At 38.5% G+C, this 20689-nt stretch overlaps 1 protein-coding gene across 4 annotated transcripts in view; it reads right to left on the bottom strand.

The window, feature by feature from the left end:
• The window catches only part of Adamts19 (ADAM metallopeptidase with thrombospondin type 1 motif, 19), a 184616-nt gene that overhangs the window by 81772 nt on the left and 82155 nt on the right, over positions 1-20689 (bottom strand). For all 4 annotated transcript variants that reach the window (XR_015642391.1, XM_087593120.1, NM_001108433.3 and 1 more), the window contains 3 exon segments: positions 17708-17813; positions 7883-8023; positions 5499-5649 (listed from right to left, as the gene is read on the bottom strand). Coding sequence is in view for 3 of the 4 variants with exons in the window: in XM_087593120.1 (XP_087449246.1) it covers positions 5499-5649; positions 7883-8023; positions 17708-17813 (398 nt within the window). In the remaining variant the exon portion in view is untranslated.

The raw sequence follows: 20689 nt of genomic DNA, 5'->3' as shown, positions 1-20689 counted from the left end.
TTGTCAAAAATAAATGATCTGAAGTCATATACATCGAAGTAGTAATTCATCCTTACTCATGTAACTACTTGCTTTTAAATGGGTTTTCCTCTAAAACACAACCTCAGGATCTCCACTTATTATTATAAATACACCTATTTGTGAAATTGTGTTTAAAAAATCTTTTCCGTCACAGAGTGTGTTAGTACACTAGCACCAGCAAGGGTAAGATTGATTGGTCACCCTTCTTATGAAAAACATTTCTGGTTCACATTTTATGAACCTGGTCTCTTAACTCACACAAACCCTCTACAAGGAAAAGTGAGAGGCCACACTTCTAAACACATCATAGGATGGATGTCTACATTAGACTGGAAGTTTATGAGCAAGTGATTGCTCTATTTTAAGTTTATATTTAAATACATACTGAATAGAGCAATCAATAAAAAATTTTAATGCACAATGATCAAGGGTTTTTTTTCCTAAGCATAATATTAGGGAATTGAATAATGTAACCAGGCCTAGGAATTACTTTACAATCTGTCTTCCATATATCCACATAAAACATGTTAACATTTCTATAATTCATTTTTTATTTTGTTAAAAAATATTCTTCATTTTTTTGTGAGAGGCAGGAGACCAGCATTCATGTGGGAGCTGGTTCTCGCCTTCCAAAGGTGGGTACCAGGGATTGAACTTAGCATGCTGAACTTGGTTGCAAGCTCCTTCACCAGCCGAGCCTTTTTGCTGGCCAACACACTGCTTTGTTAAAAATCTCAGCATATGGTCCTTTGAAATTTGTGAAATGCCTTCAATAAAAACCTAAATGAACCCAAGTGATGGTTTTCTTTCAAGAAACAGAATACAGCAAAGAAAACACTCTTGAGTCAATGTAAGGACATGAATAGTTTCCATAGTCAAGAAAACCAAAATATAAACACATATTCCCCAAAACAAACAAACAAACAAAAACCCTGTCAATATAAATTACTGAACTAAGCTAAAGGTTCCTTTAAATCCTATTCAACCGAACACAAATCTTTTTACAAATAAATAAATAAATAAGTGTACAAAGGGAAACAGGCAACCTAGGGAGGTATGGGGGTGGGACCCTCTAGAATGTACCAGAGTTGTTGGAGGTGAGAAACTCTCTAGACTCAAAGGGAGGGACCTTAGATGAAATGCCCTAGAGTGGGGAGGGGAAACTTGTAGAGTCCACCTATAGTGAAAACACAGGGCATCAAGTAGAAGGATGGGGTTGCCATCTCACAGTCAAAAATTATGTCCCAGAATTGTTCCTATATGAAAGAACAACAGGAACAAAAATGGAGAAGAGCCTGAGGAAAAGGAGGTCCAGTCACAGATCCAAATTGAGATCCAGCTCAAGGAGAGGTCCCAAGGCCTGACACCACTACTGATGCTATGGTGTGCTTACAAAACCTATCATGACTGCCCTCCAAAAGGCCCAACGAGCAGCTGAAAGAGTCAGATGCAGACATTTACACCCAGCCAATAGACAGAAGCTGGTGACCCCTGTGATTGAACTAGGGAAAAGCTGGAAGAAACTGAGGAAGAAGGCCATAGGAAGACCAGCAGTCTCAACTAACCTGGACCCCCAGGATCTCTCAGACACTGAGCCACCAACCAGGCAGCATACATCAGCTGATATGGGGCTCCCAACACATACACAGCACAGGACAGACAGGTCTGGACTCAGTCAGAGAAGATGCACCTAACCTGGGAGAGCCTTGGGGCCTCAGGGAGTAGGGGCGTCTGGTGGAGTGGGAAGGAGAGACATTCTCTTGGAGACGGGGGTCGGGGGGATGTGGTCAGTTGGAGGGTAGACCAGGAAGGGGAAAAAGTCTGGACCATAAAAAAGATTAAGGAATAAAGGAAAGAAAAGAATAAAGTCAGAAACTCAAATAAATAAATTAACTAAAAAAATAAAGCGTACAAAGGACACGTCTATGTGATGTTCCTTTCATAGGAAAATGGAATGTGATATCCTAGCTGAGGACTAAGAAGCTATGCCGTGTAGAAAGCCTGAGAAAATGAGTGAAAACCTAACCAAGCAGACAGCAGAGGGTAGCGTTTAATAGATGCCTCGTCTTCAACTGCAAAGCTTCGGCTAATGGCGAGCAGTACTAAGAATCGAGGTCACGTGCATCCGGGAAAAGCTTCCTATTTGAGACAGCGGTACCCCTGTCAGTGGAGTCAGTTTGCCATTTTCTCCTTCACTGTTTCCACTCTGCGTGTTTCAGCATTGCTAGGGACAGATGGATAAGAAATTTTGGAAGGAAAATGCAGGGCGTACACATCTACTTAATCAAACGGTAACCTGCAAAGGACTGTTCAGCAGAACTCATAGATGGGGGAAAAAAGTCAACGAGTAAGAAGAAATTGATATAATCATCAGAATTTAATTAATGAAGCCTTGAGAAAAGAAGAAGATGGGAAGAATAAGAAGAGTCAAATATTTATATTTGCAAGAGAGAAGGTTTGGAGTTACAATTAAAAATAAATAAATAAGAGGTTCTTCCCCTCCCCCGTGAATGATGCATTGGGTTTCCAGAATGCAAGTTCCCAGGGCTCTGGGAGAAAACATGAAGCTGAGAAGCACATTACAGGACAAGTCAGCTCCCTTTACAGTTTTGAAGTGGAGTTGATCTAGGTCATAGCCTGGCAACTGGAGGCTGGAAGGACAGTGAAGCATACGTCACCTTAGACGCAGAAGCTGGGTGGTTAAAGCTGCTGCCACTAAAGATCTAAACCAGAGGGAAGGGGACTGAAAGAATCTGTTCCTGATACTGGGCTTAAGGGATACACAGACCACATTACAAATGCCACTTAAGGAGGAGGAAATCTGACTCACAGTAGACAATGCAAGACTTCTGATTCAAATCTAATTAACTTAATTAACTGTGAGAAAGAAGAAAAGTAATAAAGGGGGTGAGGGGGAACCAATACCAAACATCATATTCGTTTGTGGAAGATAAGAAAATCTAGTCTAGACAACAGGGCCAGCGTGCTTTTTTTTCTAAAATGTACCAAATATCATGTATTTCATGCCTTGGGGTTATAGGGCCTGTGTTTAATGCTATCATTGTAATCCGATCACAGCCACAGAGCATATGTAAACAAATATGCATGACCATATCCCTATAAGATTTTAACTTATAATTTCAGCAGCTAACTCTCCAGGACATGCAAGTGCGTACCCTTGCTTTAAAATGTAAGATCGATTTCGACTCCACGATTAGATATTATTCATCTGTGAAGAGCTCATAAAATACGACACTTTCCAAAGAAAAAGAGAACCACTGAAACTTGACATGAGAGAAAGCTGCACTTTAAACTGGCTTTGGAAACATAATCAGTGAGGTCCAAGAAATGTCTGTGTGACAGGTTCTAGGAAGAGACAAAGGGGTCCCAATGGAGATCCACTTTCCACTGAAAAATAGAGACAAAGGGGGACTCAATAAAGACCCACTTTTCACTGAAAAGACTATGTATATAATGTGAGGTAAATAAATCACATAAGAGTTATGTGGAAAACACTCAGCAAACCTGAAAATAAATGAAGTGGGATCGTTGAATCTGAATTTATGAATGAGAATTTTGTCTAAGGAGACACATGAGGCCACCCTCGTCTCCACAGGCTGAATAGGGGCATTAGGAGGAGAGAAGACAGAAGAGGGGGGACAGAAATGTGTTCAGAGAAATGATGACCACTCACTTCCTACCAAACGCCACAAGAGACAGGAATACGTGAGAAGCACAAGCACGGAAGGGAAGGAAACACCTTTGGGATGGCGAGAAAGCAAACGCCAGGCACAGGTTCTGTGCAGGAGAAATACAGTTCTATATGAACAGGCATTTTCAGATGAAGGGAGATTTACCGTGAGCAAAATCCAGATAGAAGTTAGCAGGAGACACAAAACCATATACAACACAGGAGAGTGAGAAGGGTGAATATCTGGATGAACAAAGCAGTTTAATCACTGTTTAAACTGCATGCACATGTGTAAGGAGACTCCCTAACACTGTTTCGTGGTTCACAATGTGCGCAGATTTGCATAGATGCTGACTACAGCATAGAGCAGAGTGCCCGTATGTGGCTACATGTTACGTGTTTCTATTATCCAAGTGACAGGGATAACCTTAAATTTATGTAGACTGGAAAATATTCCGTGCTTACATTTTGAACTCTAAAGCTGAGTTTAGTAAACCACTGGGGACTGGCCAAGTCTTTCTGCCAATAGAGCTTTACTATAGGACACCCATGGCCACTCCCTTATATGCTATTTGTGGTTAGTTAACTAGCACAGCAGACTGGAGTTAAAACAGAAGCTACCCTGTGACGAGTCCTGCACTCTTTGGTTCCTTAATTAAGAGCGTGTGATCCCAGCCTAGCCCTGGGTTAGAGCAGACATTTCAACAAGGAGCAGTATCACAGTAGAAGCTAAAAGTGTAGCAGGTTAAAGTGTGTGTGTGTATGTGTGTGTGTGTGTGTGTGTGTGTGTGTGTGTGTGTGTGTAAAATTTGAAAAGAAAACGTGGAAATTTTCCGGATACTTAAAAATTTAAGCAATTTATTTGAGCAATGTTTAGTGTAAAAGAGGCCACTATCTTACAATACTGAGAAACAGATTTTGTTGTTTTTTTTTTTGTTTTGTTTTGTTTTTTTTTCCGGAGCTGGGGACCGAACCCAGGGCCTTGCGCTCTACCACTGAGCTAAATCCCCAACCCCCTAAGATTTTGTTTTTTAAAAAGAAACTCCTAAGTAATTAGACATTCAGAGATTTAAAAAAAACTATAGCAATCAAAGTGAGTTTGTGACAAATAAGGATATGAACTAAGCAAATGGAAAATGAAAGATAGAATTCATTTCTACTGTGGACATGACCAACTAGTTTAAACACGCCCTCCCAACACTTTGTTTTTATAAGAAATAATTTTTAACACTTTTTGTTTAAGGATGGATGACTCTTCTAGCAATCTATAACCACATAATGTATCATCTTATTACATTTTGCCCATATAACAATTATAAGCTATTATAATAAATATTTAAAATTTAAAATAGAAGAGTTATTCTAGTTTAACGTAAATACTTGCCTGACTTGAGTGTGGTTTTTTTTAATTAGAAATTTCTGAGTCCCTCTTATCTGACTTAGTCCTTTTTTCTTCTTGACATTTTTTAAATACCCATGTCTTATTTTTTTGCCTCCAAAGTGTAAAGAAAACAGCAGAGGTTATGGGGTTAGTGTACAAGTCTAGGGTCCCTGCTTGAAATAAGGTGGGTCAGAATCAGGACAGGAAGGGAGGTGAGGATCACATGGCCCTCAGGAAGGTTGTGGAGTTGGGTTGAATTGCCCAAATATTTTCTTCTCAAACATTTCTCTTGAGGTTTGCCATGATTTGGATCAACACATACTAAAATAAGGTCATCTCCTCCACCAATGAGTTATTCTAAACACAGAATGTGGGAGATCAAAGATGGCTGCCTGTGGCCCTTACCTGCATCTCTTGACAAAAAGAAGCCAAAGGCCCAAAGAGGATCTGGCACTGTTCGTCTGCAGTGTACGCCATCCCTGGCAGTTTTGAGGGAACCAGCACTGAACTGAGACTCTGAGGATCTGTATGCAACAAACAGCTACTGGCCTTTGACCTGTTCACATGCAGATACAACATTTTATTTAATTTGAGTTGAATGCAGCCATTATGGTTACTTAGTACGAAAGAAACAGTTTCATAATAAAATTAAAATTTATTATTTAATAAAATGCTTAGTAGCTTGCCGTTGAGTGCTTTAAAATGGATTCTGTATATGAGAATACTTTATTCATAACCAGCTAACATAATCCTAATGACAATACTATTCAAGTAAACAGGATATTTTGAGTGTAAATACTGTCCATAGGAATCAGCTCAGCTGCTCTACATCCGTTGTAAGGTTAGCACGACTTTATGCATTTGTAAGCTTTATTAATTAGTTCAGACTCAAGAGTAACTTGTCCCAAAACATCATATGATATCTGCCTTACATGGGGATTTAAATAAATAATTTTCTAAGCAAATAGTAATATTCAGGACGTATCTGTACTTGACATTGTGGTATAGCTTCCATGTTTGATGCGACATTTAATTTGATCGTGGTCTTGGTGTGCACACCAAGACAGCACACACATCCTGCATGCTCTTCCTGAACAAGCTAGGAGATGCCAGCCATGCGATTGCTCCTAGAATTTCTGAGTTATTAACGCTTTGCACGACATCTTGAGCTGTCGTGACAAACAGCAGGTACAGAGTCCACTGGACCAAGTTTGGAACAGAGATGCAGTTATACAATAAACATCATATGTTTTAAATAAAGCTTTTAATCCTTTGAAAGGTTTGTACCTTCATAGAGTGCATATTGATCGTATCGATCCATCACTATCTTCTTCCAAATGCCCCTGATTCCCTAGAGAAGTAGTTAAAGCAGAGTCCAAGGGCCAGATTTAAATACCTCTGAGTCCTCAGCTGTAAGTCGTTCTGTAACAACTTATCAACCTCACGTGACCCAAGCTTTGAGCAGCCTCAGAGAAAAGGAGATAAGAGCCAGCAATCAGTCGAGAGCGGCGAACTGCTGAGTTCTGGGTATGGTATGGATGTTTAAGCAACCACTCACACCTGGAAGGGTTATCTGGCTAAGATTTACACAAGATCAAGTCAATCATAATTCTACCATGGATAGAGGGGGCGTTTTCCAAGGGACCCACTACCAGAGAAACTGTTAACTGCTAATGGCTAAAGGGGAAGGGAGAGTTCTTTTCCTTTGGGGACATGGCCACTGATAGGTTTCTCATTATTCACTGGATGACCACACCTATGCACATATGGCCAACCCCAAATAAACATTATATTTAACCATACTTTAATATCTAATGCATAAAATAGGGTCACCTATTTAAAAATATGGATTAAAAAGTTCATCTTTGTGGTGATTTAACTGGCTAGGCATTCATGGATTTCTGTTTTTAGATTTATGGAGTGCTTAAACTTCCTGTTCCACATTCCACATAGTCTTTTACCTGATCCTTTGTCAAAAACATAAACAAAGTACAAGTAATTTACAACAAAAACAGAAACAACAACAGTATTTTCTATTTCTCTCTCTGGCAAGTTAGATGCTGTTACTCTTGATAGATGTGTAGACTAAGACAGATAGAAGACTAAGGTGTCCTGTAGGCCACAAAGGCTAGAACTGCTCGAGTGAAAAAGTATTCAGTCTAGAAGTAGCATAAATGAAAATAGGGGTTCGTTTAAGGCAGCAGTTCTCAACATGTGGGACATGACCCCTTCAGGGATTACACATCAGATACCCTCTGTATCAGATGATAGTTACCCTATGATTCACTGAGAGTAGCAAAATAACAGTTGTGAAGTAGCAACAAAATAATTTTATGGTTGGCGGGTCACCTCAACAATGAGGAACTGTATAAAAGCGTCGAAGCAGTAGGAATGCTGAGAACCACTGGTTAAGGCATTCCATGCGCTAACAGGTATATTATGGGATACACAATGAGTCTGTTTCTACTAAGGAACACTGAAGAGGCAACTACATTCAGTGACATCCGGTGACATTTAGGAACAGATTTTTTTCACGACTATAGCAGTTTTCTGACTTTCAAATCATCCTCTCCATCCTTAGTCTGAGAAATATGAGAACCAAAGAGCAGATGAGTTAACCTATGTGCTCTAGCTCATGCTGTAAGCCAACGAAAGAGGATCAGAATCAGTCGCTCTCTTTCTACAGTGGTGGCCGTTCTGCTTTGTCATGTTGCTTTTACTGGTTAACAGAGTCAGCTGGAGCACGTAAATGTTCACAATGGAAAAAAAAATAATTGTGATACTAGTACCTGAGAAATCTTTCCAAATCTTCCTTGCTGCACCTGGACCATGAAACGTCACCAAGATTTTGTCCTTTGATCCATTCACCAGACATGATATGAAGACCATCAGCACAGGATGGGTGGTCATTGTCATGGTTGATGCCCATGCTGATTTCAAACACGATTGAAAGAAAAAGAAAAATACCATTAAAGAAGGAGAAAAATACAGAAAAAGAAAAGATACCATTAAATAAATTATCTCTTTTATTACTACATTGGTATTAGTCAAAACATGTAATGGAAAATTTAGTTTTGAAGAAATTAGTTCAAAAGTAGGACTGTATTTCAATTTGAAAACTTTAAAACTTTATCATACAAGTTTAAAATAAAAAATGTAATTTGATTAAGAACATTTTCCCAAACATATCTTCAAAATGCACGCTTATGTAGTATAAGGAATTGATCTGTACACATATTTTTCATTGTATTTACATGAATAAAAATATCCAGTTTTTATTCGATCTCATTGGATTCTCAAACTAAACTGAATTACTATTAATCTTGGACCATTTTCCTCATTTGTTTCACAACTCCATCTTCTCCCACACATCTGCAATAACAAAAATACTCTTGGAAAACTTCTTGGCCACTGTTATCTTTTTCTGCTAAATCATAAGTCTGTTCATTTAAGTAACGATCCTTTAAATTTGGCTTGACTCTAGGTAAATGATTTAGAACCATCTTCAATAGAACCTTACTGAGGTGTTTCCTCTTTAAATCTTCCATTTAGACTTCTCCTCCTTTTCCTCTGGTGCTTTCTTCTGATTTACGTAGCTACTGTATTCCAAATATCACCACAGCCACACTTGTACCTCCTGATCCCAAAGATCGCTGTGTGTGAAATGCGTCTGCCCAGTATAGTTCCCTAAATACTTCTCCCAACTGTTATCTCCATTCGATATCCATTACTACCTAAACGAGATCATAAAACACTCTTACTAGATAATGGAGACACTTTGTATGACATTCCTCCTGGCGCTTATACCAGTATGTTTCACTGGCACACCTCTTTCCTTGGCTTCAACTTTAAAATAAAAGTTGACTTTAGCACTCATCTCCCTTCTTATCTCCTGCTATGGCAGTTTCCAGACGACCCAATAAAGACATCAGCCCTTCATCTTTTGCCATTTCATTTATTACAAATACCTTGGGATTTCTCAGCTATGTTTCTTACTTTCTCGTAATTCGCTATTGTTTAGCACTTCCTATGCATCTTTTGTGTCTTACTGTAATATATTTTAGTAAAGAAGACATTGAATGCTTCTTATGGGAACCTCCCCTAATAGTAAACAAGGCAACCACAAAACAAATGAACGACAAAAGAAGAGAAGACGGATGTGGTAAAGGAAGAGAGAGAAAGAGAGACAGAGAGAGACAGAGAAAAAGAGAGAGAGAACAGTGACAGCAATAAAGAGTGTGCTTCACAAGACTCTGCACGGGAACAGAAAACTTCCACAGTAACTCTGCCCCACAGGATTAACTCCTAAGAACAGGAAGATAGGGAATTCCCACAGTTAGTATCTGTTCCACAGTTCTCATTCCCGCGATCATGGGAATTGGGACCTTCCACGGTAACAACACACTTCGCAAGCTTTACTGCTAAGAGCATGGGGATGGGCAGTCAGCATCAAAATTTATTATCGATCCTCACCCTCTCCCCTAATCATATGCAGAAGGAAATGTCCACAGTAATTATGTACCACACAGGCCCGAAGAACATGGAGAGAGGAAGTGTCTATACTCACTATGTACCACGTACGTCTCACTCCTAAAAGCATGAGAAGGCATGGCAGTCTTTGTAATGAGAAATCACTGAACAAGAAACAGTAGTGGATGCTCTCTTCTCCTCTCTCTCTCTCTCTCTCTCTCTCTCTCTCTCTCTCTCTCTCTCCCTCTCTCTCTGTCTCCCTCCCTCCCTCTCTCTCTCTCCCTCTCCCTCTCCCCCCTTCTCTCTCTCTCTCTCTCTCTCTCTCTCTCTCTCTCTCTCTCTCTCTCTCTCTCTCTCTCTCCCCCTTTCTTGTTCTCCCATTAAAACCTCTCCATGCAGGAGGCTGGTGGGAGGGGACCAGTAGTGAACATAAACATCCCTGTTGAGATGGACATCAGTGTTTTACCACCTTGTAAGGCGGTTTAGGAGTAATTGCATATTTGGCGGGTGAAGCCTTGCCTACAGTTGGAAAGAAAGAATGAGCTGGTGTGCGCTTTACAAGGCTGCAGCCAGCCATCACACACTGGGCCCTGTACATTCCACCCTGTCCCCTCCACCCACAAGGTGTCTTCAGGCTTTGTGCCCAACCAGATTCTACTGAATATTCACGGTTTCTGCAGCTTATTTCTGAAAGACTTGGACTAGCTTCTCCCTTGTCTACTTGTACATGACCTTATCTTACCAAAGGATTTTGTGATGACTAATTTTTTTGTGCTTTCTGTTTTTAATACATATTTTTCAATTCTTATTTTCAAAATTCTTGAGCACAAGGAACTTTTAGATTCATAAATGTCTGGCACCTAGAAGTCACACTCTATAGATCAAGGAGAATCTCTTCTTTCTAAGACAAAATTCTTTTAATAATTAATTCTCAAATTTAGGATCTCAGTAATGATTCATAAAAAAAGGATACTATTGAGAAGAGAAAGGATTGTTTAATACATGCAAACTTTCAAACAATGGCATGACCTATTTCTTCTGACTTTGTTCTAGATCCCTAATAAAGTTTTGTAATGAAAACTTACTATAGCATAAAATACTGTATAATGTTTATCAAATTTGTTCTGTGTGATCACAATTAAACTATTTAACGTCAGAACAAGAAATCACTCACTAGCGAATAATATTTCCATTTTTCATGAATGTCTTTGAATTGGGTCTGCATTATCACATAGTAATAGCATGGCTGACTTAAAATAGTAAGAGAAATACTTTCAAAGTTTGATAATCATAAGAAAAGTAAGAGATTATATAGGATGCATATGAAACAGTCTCACTGAAAGACTCGATCTGGGCATTGGAGTGACTTTTCTCTATCTTACCCTATTTACAGAAAGAGAACAAATCAAAAACTAGGAGCAAAGAAACTGTAAACATGAAAGACACCTCCTCCCTTCTATGAAGATTGCAGGGGGATGATATACATTGTTTATAAAGTGACCCATGGGGTAGGAAAAGAAATTTTTATTGCACTATTTTCTTCTGAAAAAGTGTACACAGAGACAAAGGTGATTTTCTGTGTTTGCTTTATTTGTTGAAAGTGTGAGCTTAAGGCTCATTAGGAGAATTTTCAGAGCCAGAACCACTTTGTTTGGTTATCAAATTTAAACAAGTTGAGTGGGTGGGGTGGTGGGGAGGATCTGAGAGGAGTTATTTAAGTAAAAATTAAGGAAAAAAAAACAACAAGCACCTATGAGCTTGGCACGATCTCAGAGAATAACCAAGATGTCTTACTGTGCCAGTAACGTCAGTAATGTCTGACTTCCGATGCAGGCCTGTACAATATCAGTGCATCCTGCCCTGGTGGATTCTGGATATAGCATACTCATGGGGCCCCTCTTTAGTGACCAGCCCTTCAACTGACTATATAGAATATGATCAATTCTTCTATCCTAGATAGGAGGTCTTCAGAATAATGCACAAACATTGGCATTTCACAAGTACAGTAATAAAACTTAAGTGGTGTATCCATTTGGGAAACTTCCAAGACTCAACGATTTGTCCAATTCCAAAGAACTGATACGAGTTTTCCAGTTGAACGACAGAGCAGGTTCTTAACACTGATGACCAGATTCCTTCTGGTTGTGATGTTAGACCTTAGCTTTAGCCATGGAGAGAGTTGACGATGGAATTATTACTTATTAGTATTTCCTGAAGATGTTTGACTCCCACCAGGAAAAGTTACCAATAAACTGAGATGTGTATATTTTGAGGCACATCTGGAGTCACCGGGAAACGTTGCTAAGTCCTGATTCCACCACTTTTAAACAACTGGATTTTATCTGTGCTGGTGAACACATTAGTCATTAGAATGATATCATTTAATCATCGTAATAGCTGCATAATTTTCCTGTTAGAATAGCTCCAGTTTTACAGATGAGGACAGCTCTGAGGTCAAGGAGAGATCTGTGACTTAGATGTATGTCCACTTAGTTCAATGCTCAATCAGACCTCTAAATCACCTTACTCCAAGGCTTCTCTTCCTGGACCAAACTCCATTTAAACAGATGATTTTTGTTCTGAGGATCTTTTTTAAAATGCCTCCCATTTAGCAGAAACACTTCTCTCTACATACAGCTCCGTAACCACATAGTATCACATAATGTACATCGCATGGAAAACTGTTTCAAGTAAAACACAGTAACACCTCTCCTCATGCTGTGCAACTGAACTACATTTTAATAATCTCAGTTTAAATTCATTTCGACAAAAAAGCCTTGGGCAAATAAACCTCTCCACTAACATTGTACATGGTTGTCAAGTCAACTGAAAAAATATTTTTATCTTATAAAACTTCTCAACTTGTTTAAAAGTCCTTGCCAGGAAGTTTTTGTGATATCCTGCGGAAAGCTGGAGACTGGTTTGGATCTTGAAGATGGTCCCTTTTGATGTTGGAAGAGTTGGAGAACAAATGCATTCACTCCCATTTTGGGAGTAATTTGGAAAGGCTTTGATTTGTAAACAGTAATATTTTAGGAAGAAAAGAGTTTTTCTCTAACTGAGGAGGTGGGAAGGATAAAGGAGAGATAAATAGCAGTAAAGATTTTTAAAAAGCAATAGGGAGATATGTTATTTTTAATCTCTCTTAAATATATATAAGAGTTATGCCCTCTAGAATAATAATGCTTCCTCACAAAGCTATGGAATATCTACAACTGGGCATGGAAACCTCCCTTCCAGTTATTGGTTAGAGCAGTGCTGTAGACTGTAAAATAACACAGTCTACCAGGTCAGTTTCTGCTCTGCAATTATATCCAGTTGCTTCTCAGATCTTGAAGGTAGACCTTATTGCAGAAGACACAATAGACTTGAAGGAACAGAACAGAAGTGGACCTAGAAGTCTCCTCCAGAAGAATTAACTCTCACTAGCAAAAGGCATTATTCCAAATGCCAAGGGAGAAAAGCAGTAAGAGTCTTACTCAGCTGTAAGGCCTGATAATATAATAATGACCGGCATGTAAGACATACCCAAGAGTGCAATAGTGGCATTTATACATTAGAGGTGACAAACAATTGCGTGATTAAACTTAAGGGACATGAATAGAAGGGTTCATGTCTGGTGCAGGAAACCGAACCAACTACTCATAGTGGAAGAGGTCACAGGCCCTACAGGAGAACATGCTACTACTATTACTTTCAAAACCAATAAAACTCCTGACACTCACAGACATAGATGAATATAGCTTTCATCTTTTATCATAAAAGCTTCTTTTGCAGCATATGGAGACTACTACAGGCAAAAACCACAAAAGTGGCATGGTGGTACTTAGGGTCAACTGGTATACCTACAATGTAATCTCTACACCTACAGCTCAGAGAACAGCATGGAAAAGGGGCAGGGAGATAAGAGCCAAGGACCAGGAGAGCTGCTGTGAGATAATATCTTCTAGACTTGACAAGGACTCTGTACCCATCAAACCTCATGAAGATTGCTGCCTGAACAAGATTCTCATAAAAGCACCAGCTGAAATGGCAATTTGGGTGGGAAAAGTATGTCAAGGCCTTAGATGAAGAGCTACAGAAAATCAGTAACTGCATATGAGTAGCACTAAGTGCACTCATCATAACAATAACAATTAAAGAAGAATTGTTGTTCTTTAACAAAAGAGCATGGTTAGAGCAGTGCTGTAGACTGTGAAATAAAATAGTTTTTTCAGGTCAGTTCTGGGAAGGTTCAGAGGGGGAAAGAGGGAAAACAATGCCAATTCAATTTTTATGTATGAAATTCTCAAAAACTAAATTTATAAGAGGTTCTTCTGGTGACTGTGTCAATATTGTTCATGATATAATATATTTTGCTAGAAGCTGTATATTATAGGTAAAAATTAATAAAAGAAGAAACAAGAGATATCTATGTCCAACTGGAAGTAACTTGGTTGCAGTAAGAAGTCATTTGATTCCATTGAATATGTAAGTATATCTGACCGATGTAACTGCACTGTTGTGTCCTCATGGAAAAATGGTTAGATATTAGGAATTACAAAATAACTTGTATCTATTAGTTCATTGTATTTTTAATCATTTAACTCATTTAGCTTGCAAAAAACCCTCATAAAACAATTGTTTCTATTTGCATTTCTAAGACCCATGTTAAGACAAGGCAACACATCAGATATGTGCTAAAATGATTTCCTGGCCCACATGAAGGCATGGGTCCCATCTCAGGTCCAGATGTAAAAAAAAGATGTTTAAAAAAATGTTTAAAAAGAGAAAGAAAATGCATGCACAAGAGGTGTCTTTTGACTTCCCCGACACTGTGGTGAGCCTCCTTACTGGTGGTGTGCGATTTGACGAGCTCAAACTACTATGCCTTAGTATTATTATAGGAGATGGCATCCCAAATATAATGAAGGCTCTACCATCCATACATTGATTATCTACTGCAGTTGGGACAGCCCTGCTTTCTTAGCCCATATCCTAAGAGTGTTCTGAGGTAAAATTCGCTTAGCTCACATCCTACGAATGTTCTGTGGTAAAATTCTCCTTCCTGTCTCCCCTCAGATGCCTCTGCTGCCATCCATGATGACAGTTGCTGATCCTATCCACCTATGGACCACCAAGAAGAGTCCAGCCTCCAAAGTAATGTCCTTTCATTTCTCTCAACAAGAATAAATCCTGAAAATGTGATGAACAGGGTAGATAGACATGAGGTCGGTTAGACTGCATATTCCCTGGCCTTACTAGCATCGACTGAAAGAGAATACTGATCTGTAGGATGTAAGAAACTGCACTTTAGTACATTTTCTGGATGATTCTTATTTACTCAAAGTTGTAAGAACATATGATACACTAGCTAAAACCTATTCTTTACAACGTTATTCAAACCATCTGCCAATTGACTTCAACTCAGTTTTACCTGGAACAGTTAACGCTAGCCTAAGGTGTGTCATTACTCTCTAGTATGCTGTCCTACACGAATCTTCACTCATGTTTCTACTCAAAATCGAACCTTTCAATATCTACAAAGGACTGATCAATAAATATGGGATCTTTAGGCCCACATTTCTAGTGTTCTAGTCTGTGTTCTTAAAGTACAGAATATGTTAGACGTAATTAGCACTAACGGGTTTGGTGAATATTAATAAAATCTATACACTATTGCTGCCTAGAACATATTTAAAGCTGTCACTTTGAAAATGGTCATTTAACATTTTTTCTTTGAAATATTTAACTTCTTACCAAGTGAACATGTACTGTTATATCAGCGTATGTAAAATTATGGTATTCACCATCCTACAGTGAGAAGAAAAGTAAAAATATGAAGGTGTCTTCTAACTGAGAAACTGTAAACAAAGGACTCCATGTCTCTTGTCCCCTCTACCCACTCAGTTAAGGGATGTATGACACTGGCCAAAGTGTAGAGGAAGGCACAACACACTTGCTGTAGAGAATTCTAGGCAACACAACAGAGTAACACTAAATTTACTTAAACTTGTCACTAATTTCAATGGAATAAGAGCTACTAACTATTTAAAAAATTGTGAATATTTTTAGGAGTAGAAAATTTCTAGAGGTTAAAATTTTATCTATTACTACCACCAGTTATTATCATTGTAAAAACCCTGCTCTACAAATCTTAGGAGAAAACAGTTTCCCAATTCTTAACTTCTTTATTCAAAAATTTTGGCATAGTCATTGTACATAGTACTGGCCATATAAAGATACCTCCCTTCCAGTAAATCACATGATTTGACCACATTCATCCCCCAAACCCTTCCCTTACCCTCTACTCCTTCCTTCCTGCCAATCTCCTCTCCCAGTCTCCCTTATGAGTTCATGTCATAAAATATGCAGTTTTATGTATCTGGACACAATTTTGGATCACAAATGAGAGAAAATATGATATTTGTCTATTCTGCATCAGGCTACTCTCACTTCATCTGAAAATCTCCAGTTGCACCCATCAAACAATCCACGTTCATCCTGCTTTATGGCTGATGCAACTCTACAATCCACTCATGCCATATTTCCTATTCGTTAACTTGTTGACAGATTAATAAATAATAACAGTAAACATGAGAAACTGAGCTGAACATAAATGTCTGTTTCTGTATTGATTAGCCTTCTTGGTGAGACTTGACTAAATCTGACATTTCTACTGCTAGGTGGCTCACAGGCTGCAAAGCTTACATTGGGAATTAAGTCTGTTCCCAGTCTAAACCTTGTCCACTATAATAACCTCCCTGAAAACACAAGGGGAGGGGCTTTTATGTAATTTTAATCTTACAGCAACCCAATGACAAAAGTATTATGCTCAATCTACTGGATGAAACCTTAGGTCCAAGGATGGCTACTAACCTAATGTAGACATCTGAAAGGGTATGACGTGGATGCAATGGCTTATGAATAAATCCCTGCTCTAATAGGTGCCATTCTATGATCTTGAGAGGGTAAATTAAAAATTCTTTATATTTCTAACTACTTTGTAACAGCCCTCAGTCACAAGATTATTCCTCCAAGAACTGAGAAATGTCTACGCATTGTCCATTTGCCACTGTCACTGATTATCATTGGGATTAATGACACTGGCAGAATTAGACTTGCAGGCCCTGTGCCCATAGTAAATGACCAACACAAAACCAACCCAACTCCTTTTAGAAGGTTCTTTGTCTCACGATGTTTGGTAGGGTGCTCCCCCGCCCCTTTTTATGTCTTTTGTGTTATGGTTTCTGATGTTATGCTGTCATGGGATTCCTGTGTGTGTGAACACGTGTCTCTCTAAGTCTATATGCGATTCATGCATATTTTCTTTGGTTCGATTTTTCTTCTGTTCTTGATTTTGTCCTATTCCTTCTTGTTTGCTTTTGCTCTGTCTTGTTTTATTTCCTTACTATTTACATACCTATTGGCTCCTTAAAGAGAGAGGAAGAAAGGGTCTAGGTTTGAATGACAGGGGCGATGGGGAGGATCTGATAGCATCTGGAGGGAAAGGAAACCATAATTAAAATATATTGTATGGGGAAAAATCTATTTTCAATAAAATAGGGTGGAGAGAGGGAATGATGGCATCCTCTTGTGTAACCTACTAAACATACCAGTCTGTGACCTGAGGACGGTGCTTACATGTGACAAACACTGCTCAGGATCAAGTTGGTGCTAACTGCCTGTCATTGACATGTCTCATTTAATTCTTTAGACACTTTACCTGAAGCATGTAAATTAGTTCACTCAGTCTATACTGTAGCAACAGAGATTCCATTATTCTGAAGTATTTCTACGTATCTGGTATGCTTTTCTTGAATACTCATTAAGAACACACATTGCTTTGTAGTGTCATGCCTATAGATGATATTTATTTGGAAACATGTAGTGAAATCAGCCATGCGCCATCGTGATAAGGGCTGGCACGGCACACTGCGTTTATTCAAATGTCAGGACTGGCGACAGGTTACAAAATGTGCTCTGCATTACTTCCTTCCACTTCTTACCACAAGTTCTTCTAAGATTTCAAGAACGTAGACTCCAAAATAAATAAATAAATAAATAAATAAATAAATAAATAATCAAAGGCATGCGTGGATCCCCAAAACTCACATTATCAAGCCACGTGCTAAATGAACAGCATGGTGATGACTTTTACTTACTTGTGACCCATTTCATGGGCAATTGTGAAGGCCAGGTTCAGGCCATTGTCTTCAGCGATGATGCATTTTCTCTTCTCACTACACATGCCGTTCAAGTAAGCGATACCTACAAACCATCAACACTGTTAATCATGTATCGAATGCAAACTTTAACAAGATTTTACACTAAAATAATACAGGAATGGCAATGAGGTTTTCCCACTTAAAGATAACATTAAATTGGAAAATCAAGTCTTTACAAATGAAATTTTAGGTGAAAAGACATCTGCGTAAATCTATTAATATATTTTCAAATATATTTTAGATAAAATTATTTCATAACTTAATGAATTCTCATAATGCATACTGTACAAGCAGTCACATATTATATTTCTTTTTCTTATGAGACAAGTAATCACAAATATAAAATATATAGAATACAATGTTACTTATTTTTCAGTTATGGAGAACTCAGAAATATAAAAAAAAGGAAAAAAACTACATGTAAAGGTTTTGAAGTTCATTTTAGTTAATGCAATTTGCAAATTGCACTCGTTGAAATAGTATTCTAAGCAATGTAAGGACTATAAAATTTAAATAATTACAATTAAAATATTGGTTAATATGACATCAGCGCAAAGTGAACACAGCAGTGAAATATTCTTTATGACAGAGTTCAAAATGAGCTATTAGGTATTTTGTTTTTTCATGTCAGAAAATAAAGAAAATTTACACTGTTTTAAAAGAGTATTTAAATAAAATACTAATCTGTGACAAATTGTTTTCCCAAAATGCTAAATGCAGTTCACTATCATTAGTATACTGATTGCTTGTTACAAGAGCTCCCACAGGATTCATACACACACACACACACACACACACACACACACATATATATATATATATATATATATATCTTTTCACTCAAAATAAAACCACCTGACCATCCTGTTCAGACTTAAGAGTTTTTCTGTCTATGTATGGTATATGTATGTATATATATATATATATATATATGTGTGTGTGTGTGTGTGTGTGTGTGTGTGTGTATGTACCTGAGTATTATAGCCAGAGAATGATGTCATACGTCTTTATCAATTGCTTTCCACCTTTATTTTTGAGGCAGGATCTCTCACCAAACCTGGGGTTCACTGGTTCCCTAGGCTGTATAGCTAATATATTCCAGGAATCTACCTATCTCCATGCATCTCCCTAGCATGCTCTCTGTCTTCTTCATGTATCTCCCTAGCATGCTCTCTGTCCCCTCCAGATTTGTACATGAGGAGCTGAACTGGGGTCCTCACGCGTGCACAGAAGCCTCTTAACTGAGCCCTTTTCTGATGCCACTCTCTCATAATTGGTACATTTCTAGCCTTAACAACGTATCCAAAATGTCCAATATCATATTGATATTTGTGTCTACCCCGAGCTCCTTCTTTTGCCTCCTAACTTGAATAGCAGTAACTCCAAGTTCCCAGTTGCATGATAACTGTTACGGGATTATTTTTTATTGGTTCTTTATTAACTTAAGAGAACTGCTTCCTGAAATTCTCGCATGATGGAGGAAAAGGATCCACTGCTGTAGGTGATGTGGGTGTCCCAGACGAATGAGAGGCAGAAAGCATTCATGAGAGAGAATGAGAGGCTGAGAAAAAAATCACTGAAGGAATACACAAGTGAGATAAGTAGTGGGCAGGGGAAACACCTAATAGAAATGTGTAAGAGAAAAACCATCTCGGCTAAGTTCAAGAGCATATGCAGGAGTAACACTGATAGACCCAGCTGGGGGACAGTCATCTTAATGACTGACACACACAGAGTACTGTGGATTTCCTTATGCAGATGTTCTGTTGATCAAGTGTGGAAGAAGAATATGGAATGCCTGTGGCCTGTAAATTAAGTTAAATGTAAAAAAAAATCAGATGTATAAGACTCTCAGGTGAGCAAAGAAGTAAGAGGAGCCCGGAAATATGGAGAACAGGACATAGTACCTGGAGAAATGGATTCATCAGTAAAAGCAGGGCTGCGGAAGTAGCTCAATGATGGTTAAGAACATTCACAGCTCTTGAAGGGGATCAGAGATGGTCCTGTGCCAGGGGATAAATTCCTCTTCTGGACTCTGCAGATACTTGGCGGTCATCTGCACATACTCCACCCACCCTGGGCCCCCACCTCACACAGACAAAACTAAACAATAGACCTTTAAAAGCAGAGGCGAGAAAAGGAGGTGCATGCCTTTTAATCCCGGCACTCCAGAAGCAGAGGCAGGTGGGTCTCTGAAATGCAGCCTGGCCTGATTTACATAGCCAGTCCCAGATAAGCCAATGGTACACATTGACACCCTGTACAGGGGAAGAAGGTGGGTGATTTTACAAATATATATGTACTGGTGAGTGTTACCACAGAGTGAAATTTTAAAGTGGCAGAGACATTTGAAGTCAAATAATTCAGTCGTGTTGCCTGAATGAGAAAACTGATGTTAGAATGAATTTAAGAAAGTGGCAAAGGTCACCAGTATCCACTGAAAATGTGGAGAGAATCCAGATGAACCAGTCGGTAAAGCACACGGGTTTCATGTGTGAAAGACGAGTTGACAGTGCAGGAAAATTTGGTTCAGAATCAAGGAGCAAGGACCTAGTAGCCAGCACTGCCGTCCCTCCTGTGTGTAACACAGGAGAGCAGAAAGTGATTTCTGAGAATCCTTGAGTACAGAGGTCTGTAATCACAAGATTTTAGTTAATCATTGACTATTGTTATAAAATTATGTGGAGTAATATTATTCTATAGACTGAAAACATTTATACTATAAACTATAAATGTATATAAAATAAAATATTCAAATGATGATTATTTATTTACACAGAGGTATGATCACAGTTATACTATAATCCCATACTGCTACATATTTCAGGGGAAAAATATGTAGCAGTAAAGGTAATTTGTATACTGCTTAAGTATATGGTAATTTATTGATAGCAACTATACAATGTGATGAGATTGTGG

Source organism: Rattus norvegicus, chromosome 18 (assembly GCF_021556685.1).
Source record: "Rattus norvegicus strain SHRSP/BbbUtx chromosome 18, alternate assembly SHRSP_T2T, whole genome shotgun sequence".
Classification (NCBI taxonomy): domain Eukaryota; kingdom Metazoa; phylum Chordata; class Mammalia; order Rodentia; family Muridae; genus Rattus; species Rattus norvegicus.
Note: the sequence above shows the minus strand (reverse complement) of the source record. Positions and strands in the feature narration are given on the sequence as shown.